This window comes from Oncorhynchus gorbuscha, linkage group LG05 (assembly GCF_021184085.1).
Source record: "Oncorhynchus gorbuscha isolate QuinsamMale2020 ecotype Even-year linkage group LG05, OgorEven_v1.0, whole genome shotgun sequence".
Lineage (NCBI taxonomy): Eukaryota > Metazoa > Chordata > Actinopteri > Salmoniformes > Salmonidae > Oncorhynchus > Oncorhynchus gorbuscha.
The window spans coordinates 87968554-87989569 of record NC_060177.1 but is presented as its reverse complement, the minus strand read 5'-3'; the positions used below and the strand labels follow the sequence as shown (position 1 = coordinate 87989569).

The 21016-nt window shown below is 46.0% G+C and overlaps 1 protein-coding gene across 1 annotated transcript in view; it reads right to left on the bottom strand.

Annotated features, from left to right (window-relative positions):
* LOC124036640 overlaps positions 1–21016 on the bottom strand; it is a 176179-nt gene that overhangs the window by 63478 nt on the left and 91685 nt on the right. Inside the window, exons 10-14 of the mRNA XM_046351462.1 lie at positions 8553–8694; positions 7934–8103; positions 6609–6724; positions 5981–6144; positions 3706–3856 (exon numbers count right to left, since the gene is read on the bottom strand). Of these exons, the coding sequence (XP_046207418.1) occupies positions 3706–3856; positions 5981–6144; positions 6609–6724; positions 7934–8103; positions 8553–8694 (743 nt within the window). The remainder of the gene's footprint in view (positions 1–3705; positions 3857–5980; positions 6145–6608; positions 6725–7933; positions 8104–8552; positions 8695–21016) is intronic.

Here is a 21016-nt window from a genome sequence, read left to right as displayed (position 1 = left end):
TCAGCGCATGCTCTGAGGGTGCATCCTGGTAATCCATCTGGCCCTGCGGCCTTGTGAAATTTAACCTGTTTAAAGGTCTTACATCGGCTACGGAGAGCATGATCACACAGTCATCCAGAACAGCTGGTGCTCTCAAGCATGGTTCAGTGTTGCTTGCCTCAAAGCGAGTATAGAAGGCATTTACTGTAGCTCATCTGGTAGCCTCACGTCACTGGGTAGCCCGCGACTGGGATTCTCTTTGTAATCCAACGAATGTCTTAGCCGGTGCAGTAGGATTTGATCTTAGTCCTGCATTGATGCATTTCCAGTTTGATGGTTCATCGGAGGGCGAAACGGGATTTCTTATAAGCGCCCGGGATAGTGTCCCGCTCCTTGGAAACTGCACCTCTAACCTTTAGCTCAGTGCGGATACTGCCTTTAATCCATGGCTTCTGGTTGGGATATGTACGTATGTATGGTTACTGTGAAGATGATGTTGTCAACGCACTTATTAATAAAGCTGGTAAATGAAGTGGTCCTGTAGCATCCGCTTCATCAGACCACTTCCGTATTGAGCGTGTCCCCGGTACTTCCTGTTTGAGTTTTTGCTTGTAAGCAGGAATCAGGAAGATAGAGTTATGGTCATATTTGCCAAATGGAGGGCGAGGGAAAGTTTTGTATGTGTTTCTGTGTGTGGACTAAAGGTGATCTAGAGTTTTTTCGCCTCTAGTTGCACAGGTGACAACCTGGTAAAAATTTGTTAAGATGTATTTCAGTATTTCTGCACTAAAATCACCGGCCACTAGGAGCGCCGCCTCTGGATAAGCATTTTCTTGTTTGCTTATGGCCGTATACAGCTCATTGAGTGTGGTCTTAGTGCCAGCATCGGTTTGTGGTGATAAATAGACAGATACGAAAACTATAGATGAAAACTCTCTTGGTAAATAGTGTGGTCTAAAGCTTATCATGAGGTATTCTAACTCAGTCGAGCAGAACCTCAAGACTTCCTTCCTTAATATTAGAGATTGCGCACCAGCTGTTGTTAACAAAGAGACACACACCAACCCCCTTGACCCGACACTGCCGTTCTGTCCCGCCGATGCATAGAAAAACAAGCTAGAATATTTGTCCTTGTTCAGCCAAGTTTCAGAGAAACATTGGATACTACAGTCCTTCATGTCCCGTTGATAGGATAGTCTTGAAAGGAGCTCATTCCAGTTTGTTCTCCAATGATTGTACATTCGGCAATAGAAAAGAGGGTAGAGGTGGTTTGTCTGAGTCAGGCGGATTATTTACACGCTGTCATAGTTTCATCAGGGTACCCGTACGCCGGCCTCTACATCGCCGTCTCGTTCTCTTCCAAGTGTCGGGGATTAGGACCTGGTACGGGGTGAGCAGTGCAGGCTCTCACCTATCTGGCAACACACTCATTATGGTCAACAGGAAAAAAAGGATAGCCAATCTGGCAACCAACTAACTATAGTCAGTTGGGAAACACAGGCTGTCACAAACTTGGCAACTCAGTTTCAACAGTCAGTAGAAAAAAATTCAGGATTACCAATCTGATACATAATCTAACTTTATTCAGTAGGGAAACACAGACAGGCTATCACCAACCTGGCAACCCAGAGAGAGAGCGTCATATCCTTAGCCTATGGTAACACTAGTGAGAACCCTGGGCCCATTAGATTGAGTACACGCTGCCAGCAGCCAGCCAGTCGCTCATAAATCACAGTCGTTTGACTGAACTGGCAGGGGACAGCCGGTGGCGGAGACAAAATGGATATCCGTCTCCATTGCAGTGGCACTACTAGTGCTGTTGGCTGGAATCCCAGGGGCCATTAAGACTGGCCTCTGGTTGCTTCTGGGCTCTCTCATTTGGCTAAGACTGGGCTCACATTCAAAACACATTTCAGAGTGGGAGTTGGAGTGCGGGTTTCCTCTGTCCATATTACAGCACTTCTACTCTGAGACACTGTGTAGATAATATGTACCCTGGGTATTATGCTGTGGTCATGTTGCTGTGTACAGCTCTTAAGGCTAACATAGACGTTAGTAATCGATGAGTCAGCCTACAGGAAGGAAGTCAGTGACCTGGCAGTGTGGTGCCAGGACAACAACCTCTCCCTCAACGTCAGAAAGACCAAGGAGCTGATTGTGGACGACAGAAAAACGAGGGAGAGCACCACATCAACGGGGCTGTAGTGGAGCGGGTCGACCCTGCCTTCATGTACATATCTACCTCAAATACCTTATTATTATCTATCCTGATGTCTAGTCACTTTACCCTGCCTTCGTGTACATATCAACCTCAAATAGCTTATTATTATCTATCCTGATGTCTAGTCACTTTACCCTGCCTTCATGTACATATCAACCTCAAATACCTTATTATGATCTATCCTGATGCCTAGTCACTTTACCCTGCCTTCGTTTCATCTGACCATATGACATTCTCCCAATCTTCTTCTGGATCATCCAAATGCTCTCTAGCAAACTTCAGACGGGCCTGGACATGTACTGGCTTAAGCAGGGGGACACGTCTGGCACTGCAGGATTTGAGTCCCTGGCGGCGTAGTGTGTTACTGATGGTATGGCTTTGTTACTTTGGTCCCAGCTCTCTGCAGGTCATTCACTAAGTATTTCACGGTTAAGTCTACACCAGTTGTATTCCGTGCATGTGACAAATAATTTGATTTGATAAAACACACCATGACGTACCAACACAAACACACCATGACGTACCAACACACACACACCATGACATACCAACACACACACACCATGACGTACCAACACACACACACCATGACATACCAACACACACACACCATGACGTACCAACACACACACCATGACGTACCAACACACACACACCATGACGTACCAACACAAACACACCATGACGTACCAAACACACACACACCATGACGTACCAACACACACACACCATGACGTACCAACACACACACACCATGACGTACCAACACACACACACCATGACGTACCAACACACACCATGACGTACCAACACACACACATGACGTACCAACACAAACACACCATGACGTACCAACACAAACACACCATGACGTAACAAACACACCATGACGTACCAACACACACACACCATGACGTACCAACACACACACACCATGACGTACCAAACACACCATGACGTACCAACACACACACACCATGACATACCAACACAAACACACCATGACGTAACAAACACACCATGACGTACCAACACAAACACACCATGACATACCAACACACACACACCATGACATACCAACACACACACACCATGACGTACCAACACAAACACACCATGACGTACCAACACACACACACCATGACATACCAACACAAACACACCATGACGTACCAAACACACCATGACGTACCAAACACACTATGACGTACCAACACACACACACCATGACGTACCAAACACACCATGACGTACCAACACACACACACCATGACGTACCAACACACACACACCATGACGTACCAACACACACACACCATGACGTACCAACACAAACACACCATGACGTACCAACACACACACACCATGACATACCAACACACACACACCATGACGTACCAACACACACACACCATGACGTACCAACACAAGGGGTAGTTGACAATATGGTATGTAAGATTTTGTGTGCAGTTGTGTGTAGTCGCTGTGTTGCTTGTGTATCTTACCCCGAAGTTGGAGGCATTGAAGCGGTCACATGCAGAGACGTTGGTGATGGCTGTAGGATGGGCGTAGAAGGCGTTGATGTTGGCCAACAGAGTACTCATCACAGCAGGAATACCCGACAACATATACTTAGAGGACAGACAGGCAAAGTGACTGGAGAGAGAGAGAGAGAGAGAGGGGAGAGAAGAGAGAAAGAAAAAGGGTGGGAGGAGGAGAGAGAGGGAAGGAGGAGGATAGAGAGACCGAGAGAAAGAGAGAGGGAAGGAGAGAGAGGGAATGAGGAGGAGAGAGAGACCGAAAGAAAGAGAGAGGGAGGGAAGAGGAGAGGGAGAGAGAGAGAGAGAGAGAGAGAGAGAGAGAGAGAGAGAGAGAGAGAGAGAGAGAGAGAGAGAGAGAGAGAGAGAGAGAGAGAGAGAGAGAGAGAGAGAGAGAGAGGAGAAATGAGGAGAGGGGAGAGAGAAAGGGAGAAAGGAGGAGAGAGGGAGAGAGAGAGAGAGAGAGAGAGAGAGAGAGAGAGAGAGAGAGAGAGAGAGAGAGAGAGAGAGAGAGAGAGAGAGAGAGAGAGAGAGATAGAGAGAGAGAGAGAGAGAGAGAGAGAGAGAGAGAGAGAGAGAGAGAGAGAGAGAGACAGAGACAGAGACAGAGACAGAGACAGAGAGAGAGAGAGAGAGAGAGAGAGAGAGAGAGAGAGAGAGAGAGAGAGAGAGAGAGAGAATAAGAATGCGTGCCATATCCTAAAAGTCACATAATGACAGATGAGTAATTCAATTCTGACTGTCTCTGTAGTGGCACGTGTGTGTGTGTACATGCAATGCATGTGTATGTAGAAATGTGTGTGAGTGTGTGAGTGACAGGTCCAGACCAGTGGAGTCTGCTGAGGGCAGGACGGGCTCATAATGATGGCTGGAACGGAGCGAATGGAATCGTATCAAATACATGGAAACCGTCTGTTGGATGCATTTGATACCATTCCACACCTTCCACTACTACGAGCCCGTCCTCCCCAATTAACATGCCACCAACCTCCTGTGGTCCGGACTGAGACGTGTGATCCATGCATTAACCTCGGGAAGTTCTGGACAACCGTGCAAACACCGTGTCCTCATTTCCCTGCCAACACCGTGTCCTCATTTCCCTGCCAACACCGTGTCCTCATTTCCCTGCCAACACCGTGTCCTCATTTCCCTGCCAACACCGTGTCCTCATTTCCCTGCCAACACCGTGTCCTCATTTCCCTGCCAACACCGTGTCCTCATTTCCCTGCCAACACCGTGTCCTCATTTCCCTGCCAACACCGTGTCCTAATTTCCCTGCCAACACCGTGTCCTCATTTCTCTGCCAACACCGTGTCCTCATTTCCCTGCAAACACCGTGTCCTCATTTCCCTGCCAACACCGTGTCCTCATTTCCCTGCCAACACCGTGTCCTCATTTCCCTGCCAACACCGTGTCCTCATTTCCCTGCCAACACCGTGTCCTCATTTCCCTGCCAACACCGTGTCCTCATTTCCCTGCCAACACCGTGTCCTCATTTCCCTGCCAACACCGTGTCCTCATTTCCCTGCCAACACCGTGTCCTCATTTCCCTGCCAACACCGTGTCCTCATTTCCCTGCCAACACCGTGTCCTAATTTCTCTTTAAAAGATAAACCAATCTGCAGACGCCATCGCAACACTTTCTGTTTCTATGGAAACCATCTGATTTAAACCTGGAAGCTTTTTCTCATTATTCCCCTCTTATCATGGACTGATTTAAACCTGGAAGCTTTTTCTCATTTTTCCCCTCTTATCATGGACTGATTTAAACCTGGAAGCTTTTTCTCATTATTCCCCTCTTATCATGGACTGATTTAAACCTGGAAGCTTTTTCTCATTATTCCCCTCTTATCATGGACTGATTTAAACCTGGAAGCTTTTTCTCATTATTCCCCTCTTATCATGGACTGATTTAAACCTGGAAGCTTTTTCTCATTATTCCCCTCTTATCAGGGACTGATTTAAACCACCAGGTGGGTCTAATTCATTATCAGGTAGAACAGAAAACCAGCAATCCGGACCTCGTCGGGACAGAGTCCCCTGTAGTAGAAGATTGAAACAATGAAAATAAACTGAACACACACACACGCACGCACGCACGCACGCACGCACGCACGCACGCACGCACACACACACACACACACACACACACACACACACACACACACACACACACACACACACACACACACACACACACACACACACACACACACACACACAGAGTTCCCAGCAGACTCACGTCATGGCCTGGTAGATGGACTCGATGCCATAGCGCATGGCGAATTCATCTACGATATCCTGCAGCACCTCATCGAAGTAGACCTTCCACGCATCGTCTCCATAGGCAACAGGCACCTTCACCACCCCCTGACCCACCACGTCAGTAGAGTAATGGAACATGTTCTGCAGAGGGAGACAAACAGCTTCCGTATCCGTTTCTATGCTGTGTGTGTATAAACATACAACGTGGTACAGTGTGTGTTACCTAGTGCAGGCTGGTGTACTGAATGGGGTACGGGGTGTGTTACCTAGTGTAGGCTGGTGTACTGAATGGGGTACGGGGTGTGTTACCTAGTGCAGGCTGGTGTACTGAATGGGGTACGGGGTGTGTTACCTAGTGCAGGCTGGTGTACTGAATGGGGTACGGGGTGTGTTACCTAGTGCAGGCTGGTGTTCTGAATGGGGTACGGGGTGTGTTACCTAGTGCAGGCTGGTGTACTGAATGGGGTACGGGGTGTGTTACCTAGTGCAGGCTGGTGTACTGAACGTGGTACGGGGTGTGTTACCTAGTGCAGGCTGGTGTACTGAATGGGGTACGGGGTGTGTTACCTAGTGTAGGCTGGTGTACTGAACAGGGTGTGTGTTACCTCATGTAGGCTGGTGTACTGAACGTGGTACGGAGCTACTTTCTCCTCCCCTTCAATCTCCACACTGATCTGTAACCTGATGGCCCCAGACACTGCTGACTTATCAGTCCTCTTCTCTGTAGGGAGAGACACACACTGTCAGATACAGACAGACAGACAGACAGACAGACAGACAGACAGACAGACAGACAGACAGACAGACAGACAGACAGACAGACAGACAGACAGACAGACAGACAGACAGACAGACAGACAGACAGACAGACAGACAGACAGACAGACAGACAGACAGACAGACAGACAGACACACCGGTCTGTGTGGTAAATGGCTTGTTTCTTTGTATAAAGGCCTACTGTAGCTCTGATTGGCTATAGCGCACCGGTCTGTGTGGTAAATGGCTTGTTTCTTTGTATAAAGGCCTACTGTAGCTCTGATTGGCTATAGCGCACCGGTCTGTGTGGTAAATGGCTTGTTTCTTTGTATAAAGGCCTACTGTAGCTCTGATTGGCTATAGCGCACCGGTCTGTGTGGTAAATGGCTTGTTTCTTTGTATAAAGGCCTACTGTAGCTCTGATTGGCTATAGCACACCGGTCTGTGTGGTAAATGGCTTGTTTCTTTGTATAAAGGCCTACTGTAGCTCTGATTGGCTATAGCACACCGGTCTGTGTGGACTCCGGTCCTGGACGAGACAGATGGTTTTATTAGGTTTTATTTACTGCAGTGTTTATTGATTGTCCAAACACCACAGCCACAATCCCACTCTATATTGCTATAGAATTCTCCCAAATGCCTTAGTATACGTTATTCTCAAACATTCTAAGAATTTAGGAAAACGTGAAGATGACCATATCTAATTGGTCGCTTGTCAGAAAATATTTTTATTTTTATTTTCTTCCTGGGGTGTAAATGAACAGATTTGAATAAGATTTGTCAGTTCCTGTTAAAATAGCGAAGAAGAATATAACTGAACTTGGTTGACCATGCACCACACACATGCACACTTACACACACATACACACACGCACGTGCGCACACACACACGCGCCACACATACACACGCACACACATGCGCCACACATACATACAAACACACACACATACACAAAAAACACACACACACACGCACGTACGCACACATACACACACACACACACACGCACAAAGAAACACACACACACACACAGACCTCCTACAAAAAACACACACACACGCACGCACACATACACACAAACGCACAAAGACACACACACACACACACACACACACAGATACACAGACCTCCTCCAAAAAACACACAGAGTGGAAAGGTATGTGACTCCGTACCCAGGTTGTACCAGACGTCCATCTCTCCGCTGAGTGTTCTGACCTCGATGATGCTCTGACCCAGGAAGTCATCAGACTCCCTCTTTAGACGCTGTTTCACCCTGGACTTGATGTCGTCATCCTCGTCCCAAACACGCAGCTTGATGCGGTCCGACGTGTTGTGGCACTCGCTGAAGAGGAGCAGGGAAGATTAACCGTTCTTTTATTAGACTGTTCATTAACAACTGACAATTTATGACTCAAATTTCACTGATATCGACACACAAAGGAGGAGAGGGGAGAGAAAGGAGATGGAGGAGGAGGTGGTAAGAGGAGGAGGACGAGGGAGTGAAGAGGAGGAGGAGGTGGTAAGAGGAGGGGGATTAGGGAGTGAAGAGGAGGAGGAGGTGGTAAGAGGAGGAGGTAAGAGGAGAAGGAGGGTAAAGAGGAGGAGGTGGGTAAAGAGGACGAGGGAGTGAAGAGGAGGAGGGTAAAGAGGAGGAGGAGGGTAAAGAGGAGGGGGTAAGAGGAGGAGGAGGGTAAAGAGGTGGAGGAGGGTGAAGAGGAGGAGGAGGGTAAAGAGGAGGATGAGGGAGTGAAGAGGAGGAGGGTAAAGAGTAGGAGGTATGAGAAGCCTTACAAGTTGAATTTCTCCTCCCACACAGGGTTGAGGTTTCCGTATATGGTCTTGGTTCTCTTCTTAGTCTTCCCCACCTGAATGGTCACGTAGGGATCACTGGAGCCAGTCCTGTCTTTAGCCTGGAGACCCTGAGCACTGACAACTAACATGCACACACACACGCACGCACGCACGCACACACACACACACACACACACACACACACACACACACACACACACACACACACACACACACACACACACACACACACACACACACACACACACACACACACACACACACACACACACACACACACACACACGTTATTTCACATTTGATGAAAAGGCAATGACAGACATAGACGTCCATGGCATAAACACACACAGAATGTGACCTCACCATGTGACCTCACCATGTGACTCACCGTTCAGCAAAACTACAGCAAATTATTGAATGAGTCATCGTCACTGCTGATGTTATAAACCCATTTCTCAACAATTGATTTAAAGTCCATGTACAATCCCACTGAATACTCTGTGTTTTGGTCATATGAATAAAATCCCACTGAATACTCTGTGTTTTGGTCATAAAAAAAAATAAAATAAAATAACACTGAATAATAAAATAACACTGAATAATAATCCTAGAAAAATACAAAATATTATATTCTAGCTTCAATTCATTATTCCATTGAAGAACATATAACCACATATAACCAAGCGTTGCTAACCCTTTCATTGCTAACCCTTTCATTTAGACCCATAAACAGACAACATTTAGACCCATAAACAGACAACATTTAGACCCATAAGCAAACAACATTTAGACCCATAAACAGACAACATTTAGACCCATACACAAACAACATTTAGACCCATACACAAACAACATTTAGACCCATAAACAGACAACATTTAGACCCATAAACAGACAACATTTAGACCCATAAACAGACAACATTTAGACCCATAAACAGACAACATTTAGACCCATAAACAGACAACATTTAGACCCATAAACAAACAACATTTAGACCCATAAACAAACAACATTTAGACCCATAAACAAACAACATTTAGACCCATAAACATACAACATTTAGACCCATAAACAAACAACATTTAGACGATAAATACACAAACCACAAAACAAACATGACTTATTTCAGTAACCTGTCTAATCTGTGCAGTGATATCAAATCACGATGATGTTGTTAGTCACCCAGCCTTTAACAGATCTAAGACCAAGCAGTAGCAGGCTTTGCTCAGCAGGGGAACAAAATAAACGGTTGCTATTTCAACTGTGGTAACTTCACTGCAATTACATTTAACAATCTATTACATTTGGTTGATCATCAGGCAGTTGGTTGAAAACCACTTGAAGGTCCAAAACACTGTAGATTGTAGAATAGTTGGGCGTTATTATGGGTATCTTATGGGTATACACCGTGTGACCAGAGGCACCAACTACACCGTGTGACAGAGGCACCAACTACACCACCCACTACACCATGTGACAGAGGCACCAACTACACCGTGTGACAGAGGCACCAACTACACCACCCACTACACCATGTGACAGAGGCACCAACTACACCGTGTGACAGAGGCACCAACTACACCGTGTGACAGAGGCACCCACTACACCACCCACTACACCATGTGACAGAGGCACCAACTACACCGTGTGACAGAGGCACCAACTACACCGTGTGACAGAGGCACCCACTACACCGTGTGACAGAGGCACCAACTACACCATGCGACAGAGGCACCAACTACACCACCAACTACACCGTGTGACAGAGGCACCAACTACACCGTGTGACAGAGGAACCAACTACACCGTGTGACAGAGGCACCAACTACACCACCCACTACACCGTGTGACAGAGGCACCGACTACACCGTGTGACAGAGGCACCAACTACACCACCCACTACACCGTGTGACAGAGGCACCAACTACACCGTGTGACAGAGGCACCAACTACACCGTGTGACCAGAGGCACCAACTACACCGTGTGACAGAGGCACCAACTACACCATGTGACAGAGGCACCAACTACACCGTGTGACAGAGGCACCAACTACACCACCCACTACACCGTGTGACAGAGGCACCAACTACACCACCCACTACACCGTGTGACAGAGGCACCAACTACACCACCCACTACACCGTGTGACCAGAGGCACCAACTACACCACCCACTACACCGTGTGACCAGAGGCACCAACTACACCACCCACTACACCGTGTGACAGAGGCACCCACTACACCGGGTGACAGAGGCACCCACTACACCACCCACTGTGACAGAGGCACTAACTACACCACCCACTACACCGTGTGACAGAGGCACCCACTACACCACCCACTACACCGTGTGACAGAGGCACCAACTACACCACCCAATACACCATGTGACAGAGGCACCAACTACACTGTGTGACAGAGGCACCAACTACACCACCCACTACACCGTGTAACAGAAGCACCAACTACACCGTGTGACAGAGGCACCCACTACACCGTGTGACAGAGGCACCAACTACACCACCCACTACACCGTGTGACCAGAGGCACCCACTACACCGTGTGACAGAGGCACCAACTACACCGTGTGACAGAGGCACCAACTACACCGTGTGACAGAGACACCAACTACACCACCAACTACACCGTGTAACAGAGGCACCAACTACACCGTGTGACAGAGGCACCCACTACACCGTGTGACAGAGGCACCAACTACACCACCCACTACACCGTGTGACCAGAGGCACCCACTACACTGTGTGACAGAGGCACCCACTACACCGTGTGACAGAGGCACCAACTACACCGTGTGACAGAGGCACCAACTACACCGTGTGACAGAGGCACCAACTACACCACCAACTACACCGTGTGACAGAGGCACCAACTACACCGTGTGACAGAGGCACCCACTACACCACCAACTACACCATGTGACAGAGGCACCCACTACACTGTGTGACAGAGGCACCCACTACACTGTGTCATAGAGGCACCAACTACACCACCAACTACACCGTGTGACAGAGGCACCAACTACACTGTGTGACAGAGGCACTCACTACACTGTGTGACAGAGGCACCCACTACACCACCCACTACACCGTGTGACAGAGGCACCCACTACACTGTGTGACAGAGGCACCCACTACACTGTGTGACAGAGGCACCCACTACACCACCAACTACACCGTGTGACAGAGGCACCCACTACACTGTGTGACAGAGGCACCTACTACACTGTGTGACAGAGGCACCAACTACACTGTGTGACAGAGGCACCCACTACACTGTGTGACAGAGGCACCCACTACACTGTGTGACAGAGGCACGCACTACACTGTGTGACAGAGGCACCAACTACACCACCCACTACACCGTGTGACAGAGGCACCCACTACACTGTCTTGTCAACTTAAACAGCTAAAGTAAAAATTAGCTACATGGACACCTTGCATGATAATTCTTATAAAGTGACATCTATGGCCTCCCGGGTGGCGCAGTGGTTAAGGGCGCTGTACTGCAGCACCAGCTGTGCCCAGGCTCTGTCGTAACCGGCCGGGATGCACAACGCACAATTGGCCTAGTGCCGTCCGGGTTAGGGAGGGCTTGGCCGGTAGGGATATCCTTGTCTCATCGCGCACCAGCGACTCCTGTGGCGGGCCGGATGCAGTGCGCGCTAACCAAGGTTGCCAGGTGCACGGTGTTCCCTCCGACACATTGGTGCGGCTGGCTTCCGGGTTGAATGCGCGCTGTGTTAAGAAGCAGTGCGGCTTGGTTGGGTTGTGTAGGACGCAAGACTTTCAACCTTCGTCTCTCCCGAGCCCGTAGGGGAGTTGTAGCGATGAGACAAGATAGTAGCTACTAAAAACAATTGGGGACCACGAAATTGGGGAGAAAACGGGGTAAAAATTCAGCAAAAAACTAAAAAAGTGAGATCTGGCCATTTCAACAGAGGTGATCCTACTCACTGGTTAGGTGTGATGATCGTTCCCATGGAAATGCCAGCATGATGTCAGACGTTTTCATGGTAACACTAGTGGCCATGACAGCGTGATGATGCTACCCTGGTTTTTAAGGGAGAGCAACCCTTAAAGTGGGTCGCAGATGGTCACACTAATGATCAGGGTAGCATCATTGTAAGAATGGATAGCCGGAGCCGTCTGAGCGGTTGACTTCGGAACCCTCAGGGTAGCATCATTGTAAGAATGGATAGCCGGAGCCGTCTGAGCGGTTGACTTCGGAACCCTCAGGGTAGCATCATTGTAAGAATGGATAGCCGGAGCCGTCTGAGCGGTTGACTTCGAACCCTCAGGGTAGCATCATTGTAAGAATGGATAGCCGGAGCCGTCTGAGCGGTTGACTTCGAACCCTCAGGGTAGCATCATTGTAAGAATGGATAGCCGGAGCCGTCTGAGCGGTTGACTTCGAACCCTCAGGGTAGCATCATTGTAAGAATGGATAGCCGGAGCCGTCTGAGCGGTTGACTTCGAACCCTCAGGGTAGCATCATTGTAAGAATGGATAGCCGGAGCCGTCTGAGCGGTTGACTTCGAACCCTCAGGGTAGCATCATTGTAAGAATGGATAGCCGGAGCCGTCTGAGCGGTTGACTTCGGAACCCTCAGGGTAGCATCATTGTAAGAATGGATAGCCGGAGCCGTCTGAGCGGTTGACTTCGGAACCCTCAGGGTAGCATCATTGTAAGAATGGATAGCCGGAGCCGTCTGAGCGGTTGACTTCGGAACCCTCAGGGTAGCATCATTGTAAGAATGGATAGCCGGAGCCGTCTGAGCGGTTGACTTCGGAACCCTCAGGGTAGCATCATTGTAAGAATGGATAGCCGGAGCCGTCTGAGCGGTTGACTTCGAACCCTCAGGGTAGCATCATTGTAAGAATGGATAGCCGGAGCCGTCTGAGCGGTTGACTTCGAACACTCAGGGTAGCATCATTGTAAGAATGGATAGCCGGAGCCGTCTGAGCGGTTGACTTCGGAACCCTCAGGGTAGCATCATTGTAAGAATGGATAGCCGGAGCCGTCTGAGCGGTTGACTTCGGAACCCTCAGGGTAGCATCATTGTAAGAATGGATAGCTGGACTCTAGTTTCACTAAGCTGTGCTGTGAGGTGTGGTGTAGTACAGTGTTACAGTGTGGTTAGGGCTGTGGTGTAGTACAGTGTTACAGTGTGGTTAGGGCTGTGGTGTAGTACAGTGTTACAGTGTGGTTAGGGCTGTGGTGTAGTACAGTGTTACAGTGTGGTTAGGGCTGTGGTGTAGTACAGTGTTACAGTGTGGTTAGGGCTGTGGTGTAGTACAGTGTTACAGTGTGGTTAGGGCTGTGGTGTAGTACAGTGTTACAGTGTGGTTAGGGCTGTGGTGTAGTACAGTGTTACAGTGTGGTAAGGGCTGTGGTGTAGTACAGTGTTACAGTGTGGTTAGGGCTGTGGTGTAGTACAGTGTTACAGTGTGGTTAGGGCTGTGGTGTAGTACAGTGTTACAGTGTGGTAAGGGCTGTGGTGTAGTACAGTGTTACAGTGTGGTTAGGGCTGTGGTGTAGTACAGTGTTACAGTGTGGTTAGGGCTGTGGTGTAGTACAGTGTTACAGTGTGGTTAGGGCTGTGGTGTAGTACAGTGTTACAGTATGGTTAGGGCTGTGGTGTAGTACAGTGTTACAGTGTGGTTAGGGCTGTGGTGTAGTACAGTGTTACAGTGTGGTTAGGGCTGTGGTGTAGTACAGTGTTACAGTGTGGTTAGGGCTGTGGTGTAGTACAGTGTTACAGTGTGGTTAGGGCTGTGGTGTAGTACAGTGTTACAGTGTGGTTAGGGCTGTGGTGTAGTACAGTGTTACAGTGTGGTTAGGGCTGTGGTGTGGTACAGTGTTACAGTGTGGTTAGGGCTGTGGTGTAGTACAGTGTTACAGTGTGGTTAGGGCTGTGGTGTAGTACAGTGTTACAGTGTGGTTAGGGCTGTGGTGTAGTACAGTGTTACAGTATGGTTAGGGCTGTGGTGTAGTACAGTGTTACAGTGTGGTTAGGGCTGTGGTGTAGTACAGTGTTACAGTGTGGTTAGGGCTGTGGTGTAGTACAGTGTTACAGTGTGGTTAGGGCTGTGGTGTAGTACAGTGTTACAGTGTGGTTAGGGCTGTGGTGTAGTACAGTGTTACAGTGTGGTTAGGGCTGTGGTGTAGTACAGTGTTACAGTGTGGTTAGGGCTGTGGTGTAGTACAGTGTTACAGTGTGGTTAGGGCTGTGGTGTAGTACAGTGTTACAGTGTGGTTAGGGCTGTGGTGTAGTACAGTGTTACAGTGTGGTTAGGGCTGTGGTGTAGTACAGTGTTACAGTGTGGTTAGGGCTGTGGTGTAGTACAGTGTTACAGTGTGGTTAGGGCTGTGGTGTAGTACAGTGTTACAGTGTGGTTAGGGCTGTGGTGTAGTACAGTGTTACAGTGTGGTTAGGGCTGTGGTGTAGTACAGTGTTACAGGTCTCCAGCTGTATTCAAGCCTCTGATGACACCTTTGGAACATCTACATTATAAAAAAGCCTAATCAATCAATTTAATATACACCATCTAAAGAAACACTATGACATGAAGAAAATGTATTTTAGAAGAGAATATGAGTTGGCCTACTGCATGTTATCTGGCTATTGTTGAAAATAAATGGTAAACCTTCATTTAACTAGGCAAGTCAGTTACTAAGAACAATTTCTTATTTACAATGACAGCCTACACCGGACCAACCCGGACGATGCTGGGCCAATTGTGCGCCGCCCTGTGGGACTCCCAATTACAGCCTGGATTGTGATACAGCCTGGATTCGAACCAGGGTGTCTGTAGTGACGCCTCTAGCAGTGAGATGCAGTGCCTTAGACCGCTGCAACACTCGGGAGCCCAGCAATGCTCCGTGCCCTAGGCTATAGGATTATTCATTTACCTGACAAGATATGCTTATAAATCCCATGCCATTCTTTTATGTTATAGGATTTTACAGTAAGAAGAATATAACTGAACTGAATAAAATAGAAAGGATATTTTTCCCATCCGGAGCGAGTGCACATATGAAGTGGCTTTACTGTATGTTGTAAAAGTGATCATTTGAAACAGGACCCGGTAACATGTTTTCGCAATTAAACATACACTATATACACAACAGTATGTGGACACCCCTTCAAATGAGTGGATTCTGCTAATTCAGCCACACCCGTTGCTGACAGGTGTATAAAATCGAGCACACAGCCATGCAATCTCCATAGACAAACATCGGCAGTAGAATGGCCTTACTGAAGAGCTCAGTGACTTTCAACATAGCATCGTCATAGGATGCCACCTTTCCAACAGGTCAGTTCGTCAAATTTCTGTCTTTCTAGAGCTGCTTGGTCAACTGTAAGTGCTGTTATTGTGTAGTGGGAACATCTAGGTGCAACAACGGCTCTGCCGCAAAGTGTTAGGCCACACAAGCTCACAGAATGGGTCTGTCGAGTGCCCGAAGCGTGTAGCACGTATAAACCATCTGTCCTCGGATGCAACACTCACTACAGAGTTCCCGAACTGCCTTTGGATGCAACGCCAGCTTCATGAAATGGGTTTTAATGGCTGAGCAGCCGAAGATCACCTTGCGCAATGCAAGCGTCGGCTGGAGTGGTGTAAAGCTCGCCGCCATTAGACTCTGGAGCAGTGGAAAGGCATTCTCTGGAGAGATGAATCATACTTCACCTTCTGGCAGTCCCGAAGGGCAAATCTGGGTTTGGCTGTGCCAGGAGAACGCTACCTGCCCCAATGCATAGTGTCAACTGTAAAGTTTGGTGGAGGAGGAATAATGGTCTGGGGCTGTTTTTCATGGTTCGGGCCACTTAGTTCAATCGAAAGGATATATTAACGCTACAGCATACAATGACATTCTAGATGATTTTGTGCTTTCAACTTTGTGGCAACAGTTTGGGGAAGGTTTTTTCCTGTTTCGGCATGACAATGCCCCTGTGCACAAAGCCAGGTCCATACAGAAATGGTTTGTCAAGATCGGTGTAGAAGAATTTAACTGGCCTGCACAGAGCCCTGACCTCAACCCCATTGAACACTTTTGGGATGAATTGGAACGTTGACTGCGAGCCAGACCTAATCATCCAACCTCAATGCCCGACCTCACTAATGCTCTTGTGGCTGAATAGAAGCAAGTCCAAACAGCAATGTTCCAATATCTAGTGAAAAGCCTTCCCAGAAGATCAGAGGATGTTGTAGCAGCAAAGGGGGGGACCAACTCCATATTAATGCCCATGATTTTGTAATGAGATGTTCAACGAGTAAGTGTCCACATACTTTTTGGTCGTGTAATGTATTTCACTAAACTGTTGACAGCCCCTCTGCGCGTTCAAGAAAGGAGTAAAGAGAGAAGGAAACGCATGGTGGTGAGATATTCTGTATATCTGAAGGTAATGAGTCACCCAATGAATTATGGGAAGAAAAAAAACATCTCTATTACTAGGCTATTCAAAATCTACGGAGCACCTTAGGGGTCATGTTGAAAAGAAAAAAACATCTCTATTACTAGGCTATTCAAAATCTATGGAGCACCTTAGGGGTCATGTTGAAAAGAAAAAAACATCTCTATTACTAGGCTATTCAAAATCTATGGAGCACCTTAGGGGTCATGTTGAAAAGAAAAAAAACATCTCTATTACTAGGCTATTCAAAATCTACGGAGCACCTTAGGGGTCATGTTGAAAAGAAAAAAACATCTCTATTACTAGGCTATTCAAAATCTACGGAGCACCTTAGGGGTCATGTTGAAAAGAAAAAAACATCTCTATTACTAGGCTATTCAAAATCTACGGAGCACCTTAGGGGTCATGTTGTAAAGAAAAAAAACATCTCTATTACTAGGCTATTCAAAATCTATGGAGCACCTTAGAGGTCATGTTGAAAAGAAAAAAACATCTCTATTACTAGGCTATTCAAAATCTACGGAGCACCTTAGAGGTCATGTTGAAAAGAAAAAAAACATCTCTATTACTAGGCTATTCAAAATCTACGGAGCACCTTAGGGGTCATGTTGAAAAGAAAAAAAATCTCTATTACTAGGCTATTCAAAATCTACGGAGCACCTTAGGGGTCATGTTGAAAAGAAAAAACATCTCTATTACTAGGCTATTCAAAATCTACGGAGCACCTTAGGGGTCATGTTGAAAAGAAAAAAACATCTCTATTACTAGGCTATTCAAAATCTACGGAGCACCTTTCATGTTGAAAAGAAAAAACATCTCTATTACTAGGCTATTCAAAATCTACGGAGCACCTTTTGCAGGGGTCATGTTGAAAAGAAAAAAACATCTCTATTACTAGGCTATTCAAAATCTACAGCACCTTAGGGGTCATGGGTTGAAAAGAAAAAACATCTCTATTACTAGGCTATTCAAAATCTACGGAGCACCTTAGGGGTCATGTTGAAAAGAAAAAAACATCTCTATTACTAGGCTATTCAAAATTGCGGAGCACCTTAGGGTCATGTTGAAAAGAAAAAAACATCTCTATTACTAGGCTATTTTCCTGGAGCATTAGGGCATGTTGAAAAGAAAAAAACATCTCTATTACTAGGCTATTCAAAATCTACGGAGCACCTTAGGGGTCATGTTGAAAAGAAAAAACATCTCTATTACTAGGCTATTCAAAATCTATGGAGCACCTTAGGGGTCATGTTGAAAAGAAAAAACATCTCTATTACTAGGCTATTCAAAATCTATGGAGCACCTTAGGGGTCATGTTGAAAAGAAAAAACATCTCTATTACTAGGCTATTCAAAATCTACGGAGCACCTTAGGGGTCATGTTGAAAAGAAAAAAACATCTCTATTACTAGGCTATTCAAAAATCTACGGAGCACCTTAGGGGTCATGTTGAAAAAAAAAACATCTCTATTACTAGGCTATTCAAAATCTACGGAGCACCTTAGGGGTCATGTTGAAAAGAAAAAAACATCTCTATTACTAGGCTATTCAAAATCTACGGAGCACCTTAGGGGTCATATTGAAAAGAAAAAAACATCTCTATTACTAGGCTATTCAAAATCTACAACCTTAGAGGTCATGTTGAAAAGAAAAAAACATCTCTATTACTAGGCTATTCAAAATCTAGAAAGGGGTCATGTTGAAAAGAAAAAAAACATCTCTATTACTAGGCTATTCAAAATCTACGGAGCACCTTAGGGGTCATGTTGAAAAGAAAAAAACATCTCTATTACTAGGCTATTCAAAATCTACGGAGCACCTTAGAGGTCATGTTGAAAAGAAAAAAAACATCTCTATTACTAGGCTATTCAAAATCTACGGAGCACCTTAGGGGTCATGTTGAAAAGAAAAAAAACATCTCTATTACTAGGCTATTCAAAATCTACGGAGCACCTTAGGGGTCATGTTGAAAAGAAAAAAACATCTCTATTACTAGGCTATTCAAAATCTACGGAGCACCTTAGGGGTCATGTTGAAAAGAAAAAACATCTCTATTACTAGGCTATTCAAAATACAACCTTAGAAAGGAAAAGAAAAAAACATCTCTATTACTAGGCTATTCAAAATCTATGGAGCACCTTAGGGGTCATGTTGAAAAGAAAAAAAGTCATCTCTATTACTAGGCTATTCAAAATCTACGGAGCACCTTAGGGGTCATGTTGAAAAGAAAAAAACATCTCTATTACTAGGCTATTCAAAATCTAGTTATCATGTTGAAAAGAAAAAAACATCTCTATTACTAGGCTATTCAAAATCTAAAGGAGCACCTTAGGGGTCATGTTGAAAAGAAAAAAAACATCTCTATTACTAGGCTATTCAAAATCTACGGAGCACCTTAGGGGTCATGTTGAAAAGAAAAAAACATCTCTATTACTAGGCTATTCAAAATCTACGGAGCACCTTAGGGGTCATGTTGAAAAGAAAACAAATCTCTATTACTAGGCTATTCAAAATCTACGGAGCACCTTAGGGGTCATGTTGAAAAGAAAACAAAACTCTATTACTAGGCTATTCAAAATCTACGGAGCACCTTAGGGGTCATGTTGAAAAGAAAACAAATCTCTATTACTAGGCTATTCAAAATCTACGGAGCACCTTAGGGGTCATGTTAAAAAAAAAAACAGCCAAACTAATCCGTTCCCTGTGTTTTTTTTATCCGTAGTCTGATTTGTATATCATGATGCAGAAAGGAACATTTTGCAGCCGAAAATGTAATTGTATTTAGTTAATTATTTACAGACTTCCTGCCGAGGGATGAGAGTACATCTTAGTTGCCCCATATTTGCAGCTAGAGTGGTTTTTCACACCCATTACTTTTATTTTCCTGTATGATTCGGAGGCATATGAAAACACTGAAACTGGAAATACACTATTGAGTGATCAGCGCCATTTGACACATGTCATTAATTAAATATAATTACATTTAGACTGCAAAATGTTATCGGGCCAAGTGGGACTGTAATGGGAAAGGGAAAGGGGGGTACCTAGTCAGTTATACAACAGAAAGGAAAGGGGGATACCTAGTCAGTTGTACAAAAGAAAGGAAAGGGGATACCTAGTCAGTTATACAACAGAAAGGAAAGGGGGATACCTAGTCAGTTATACAACAGAAAGGAAAGGGGATACCTAGTCAGTTATACAACAGAAAGGAAAGGGGGATACCTAGTCAGTTATACAACAGAAAGGAAAGGGGGATACCTAGTCAGTTATACAACAGAAAGGAAAGGGGGATACCTAGTCAGTTGTACAACAGAAAGGGGATACCTAGTCAGTTGTACAACAGAAAGGGGGATACCTAGTCAGTTATACAACAGAAAGGAAAGGGGGATACCTAGTCAGTTATACAACAGAAAGGAAAGGGGGATACCTAGTCAGTTATACAACTGAAAGGAAAGGGGGATACCTAGTCAGTTATACAACAGAAAGGGGGATACCTAGTCAGTTATACAACAGAAAGGGGGATACCTAGTCAGTTATACAACAGAAAGGGGGATACCTAGTCAGTTATACAACAGAAAGGGGGATACCTAGTCAGTTATACAACAGAAAGGGGGATACCTAGTCAGTTATACAACAGAAAGGGGGATACCTAGTCAGTTATACAACAGAAAGGGGGATACCTAGTCAGTTATACAACAGAAAGGAAAGGGGGATATCTAGTCAGTTATACAACAGAAAGGAAAGGGGGATACCTAGTCAGTTATACAACAGAAAGGAAAGGGGGATACCTAGTCAGTTATACAACAGAAAGGAAAGGGGGATACCTAGTCAGTTATACAACAGAAAGGAAAGGGGGATACCTAGTCAGTTATACAACAGAAAGGAAAGGGGGATACCTAGTCAGTTATACAACAGAAAGGAAAGGGGGATACCTAGTCAGTTATACAACAGAAAGGAAAGGGGGATACCTAGTCAGTTATACAACAGAAAGGGGGATACCTAGTC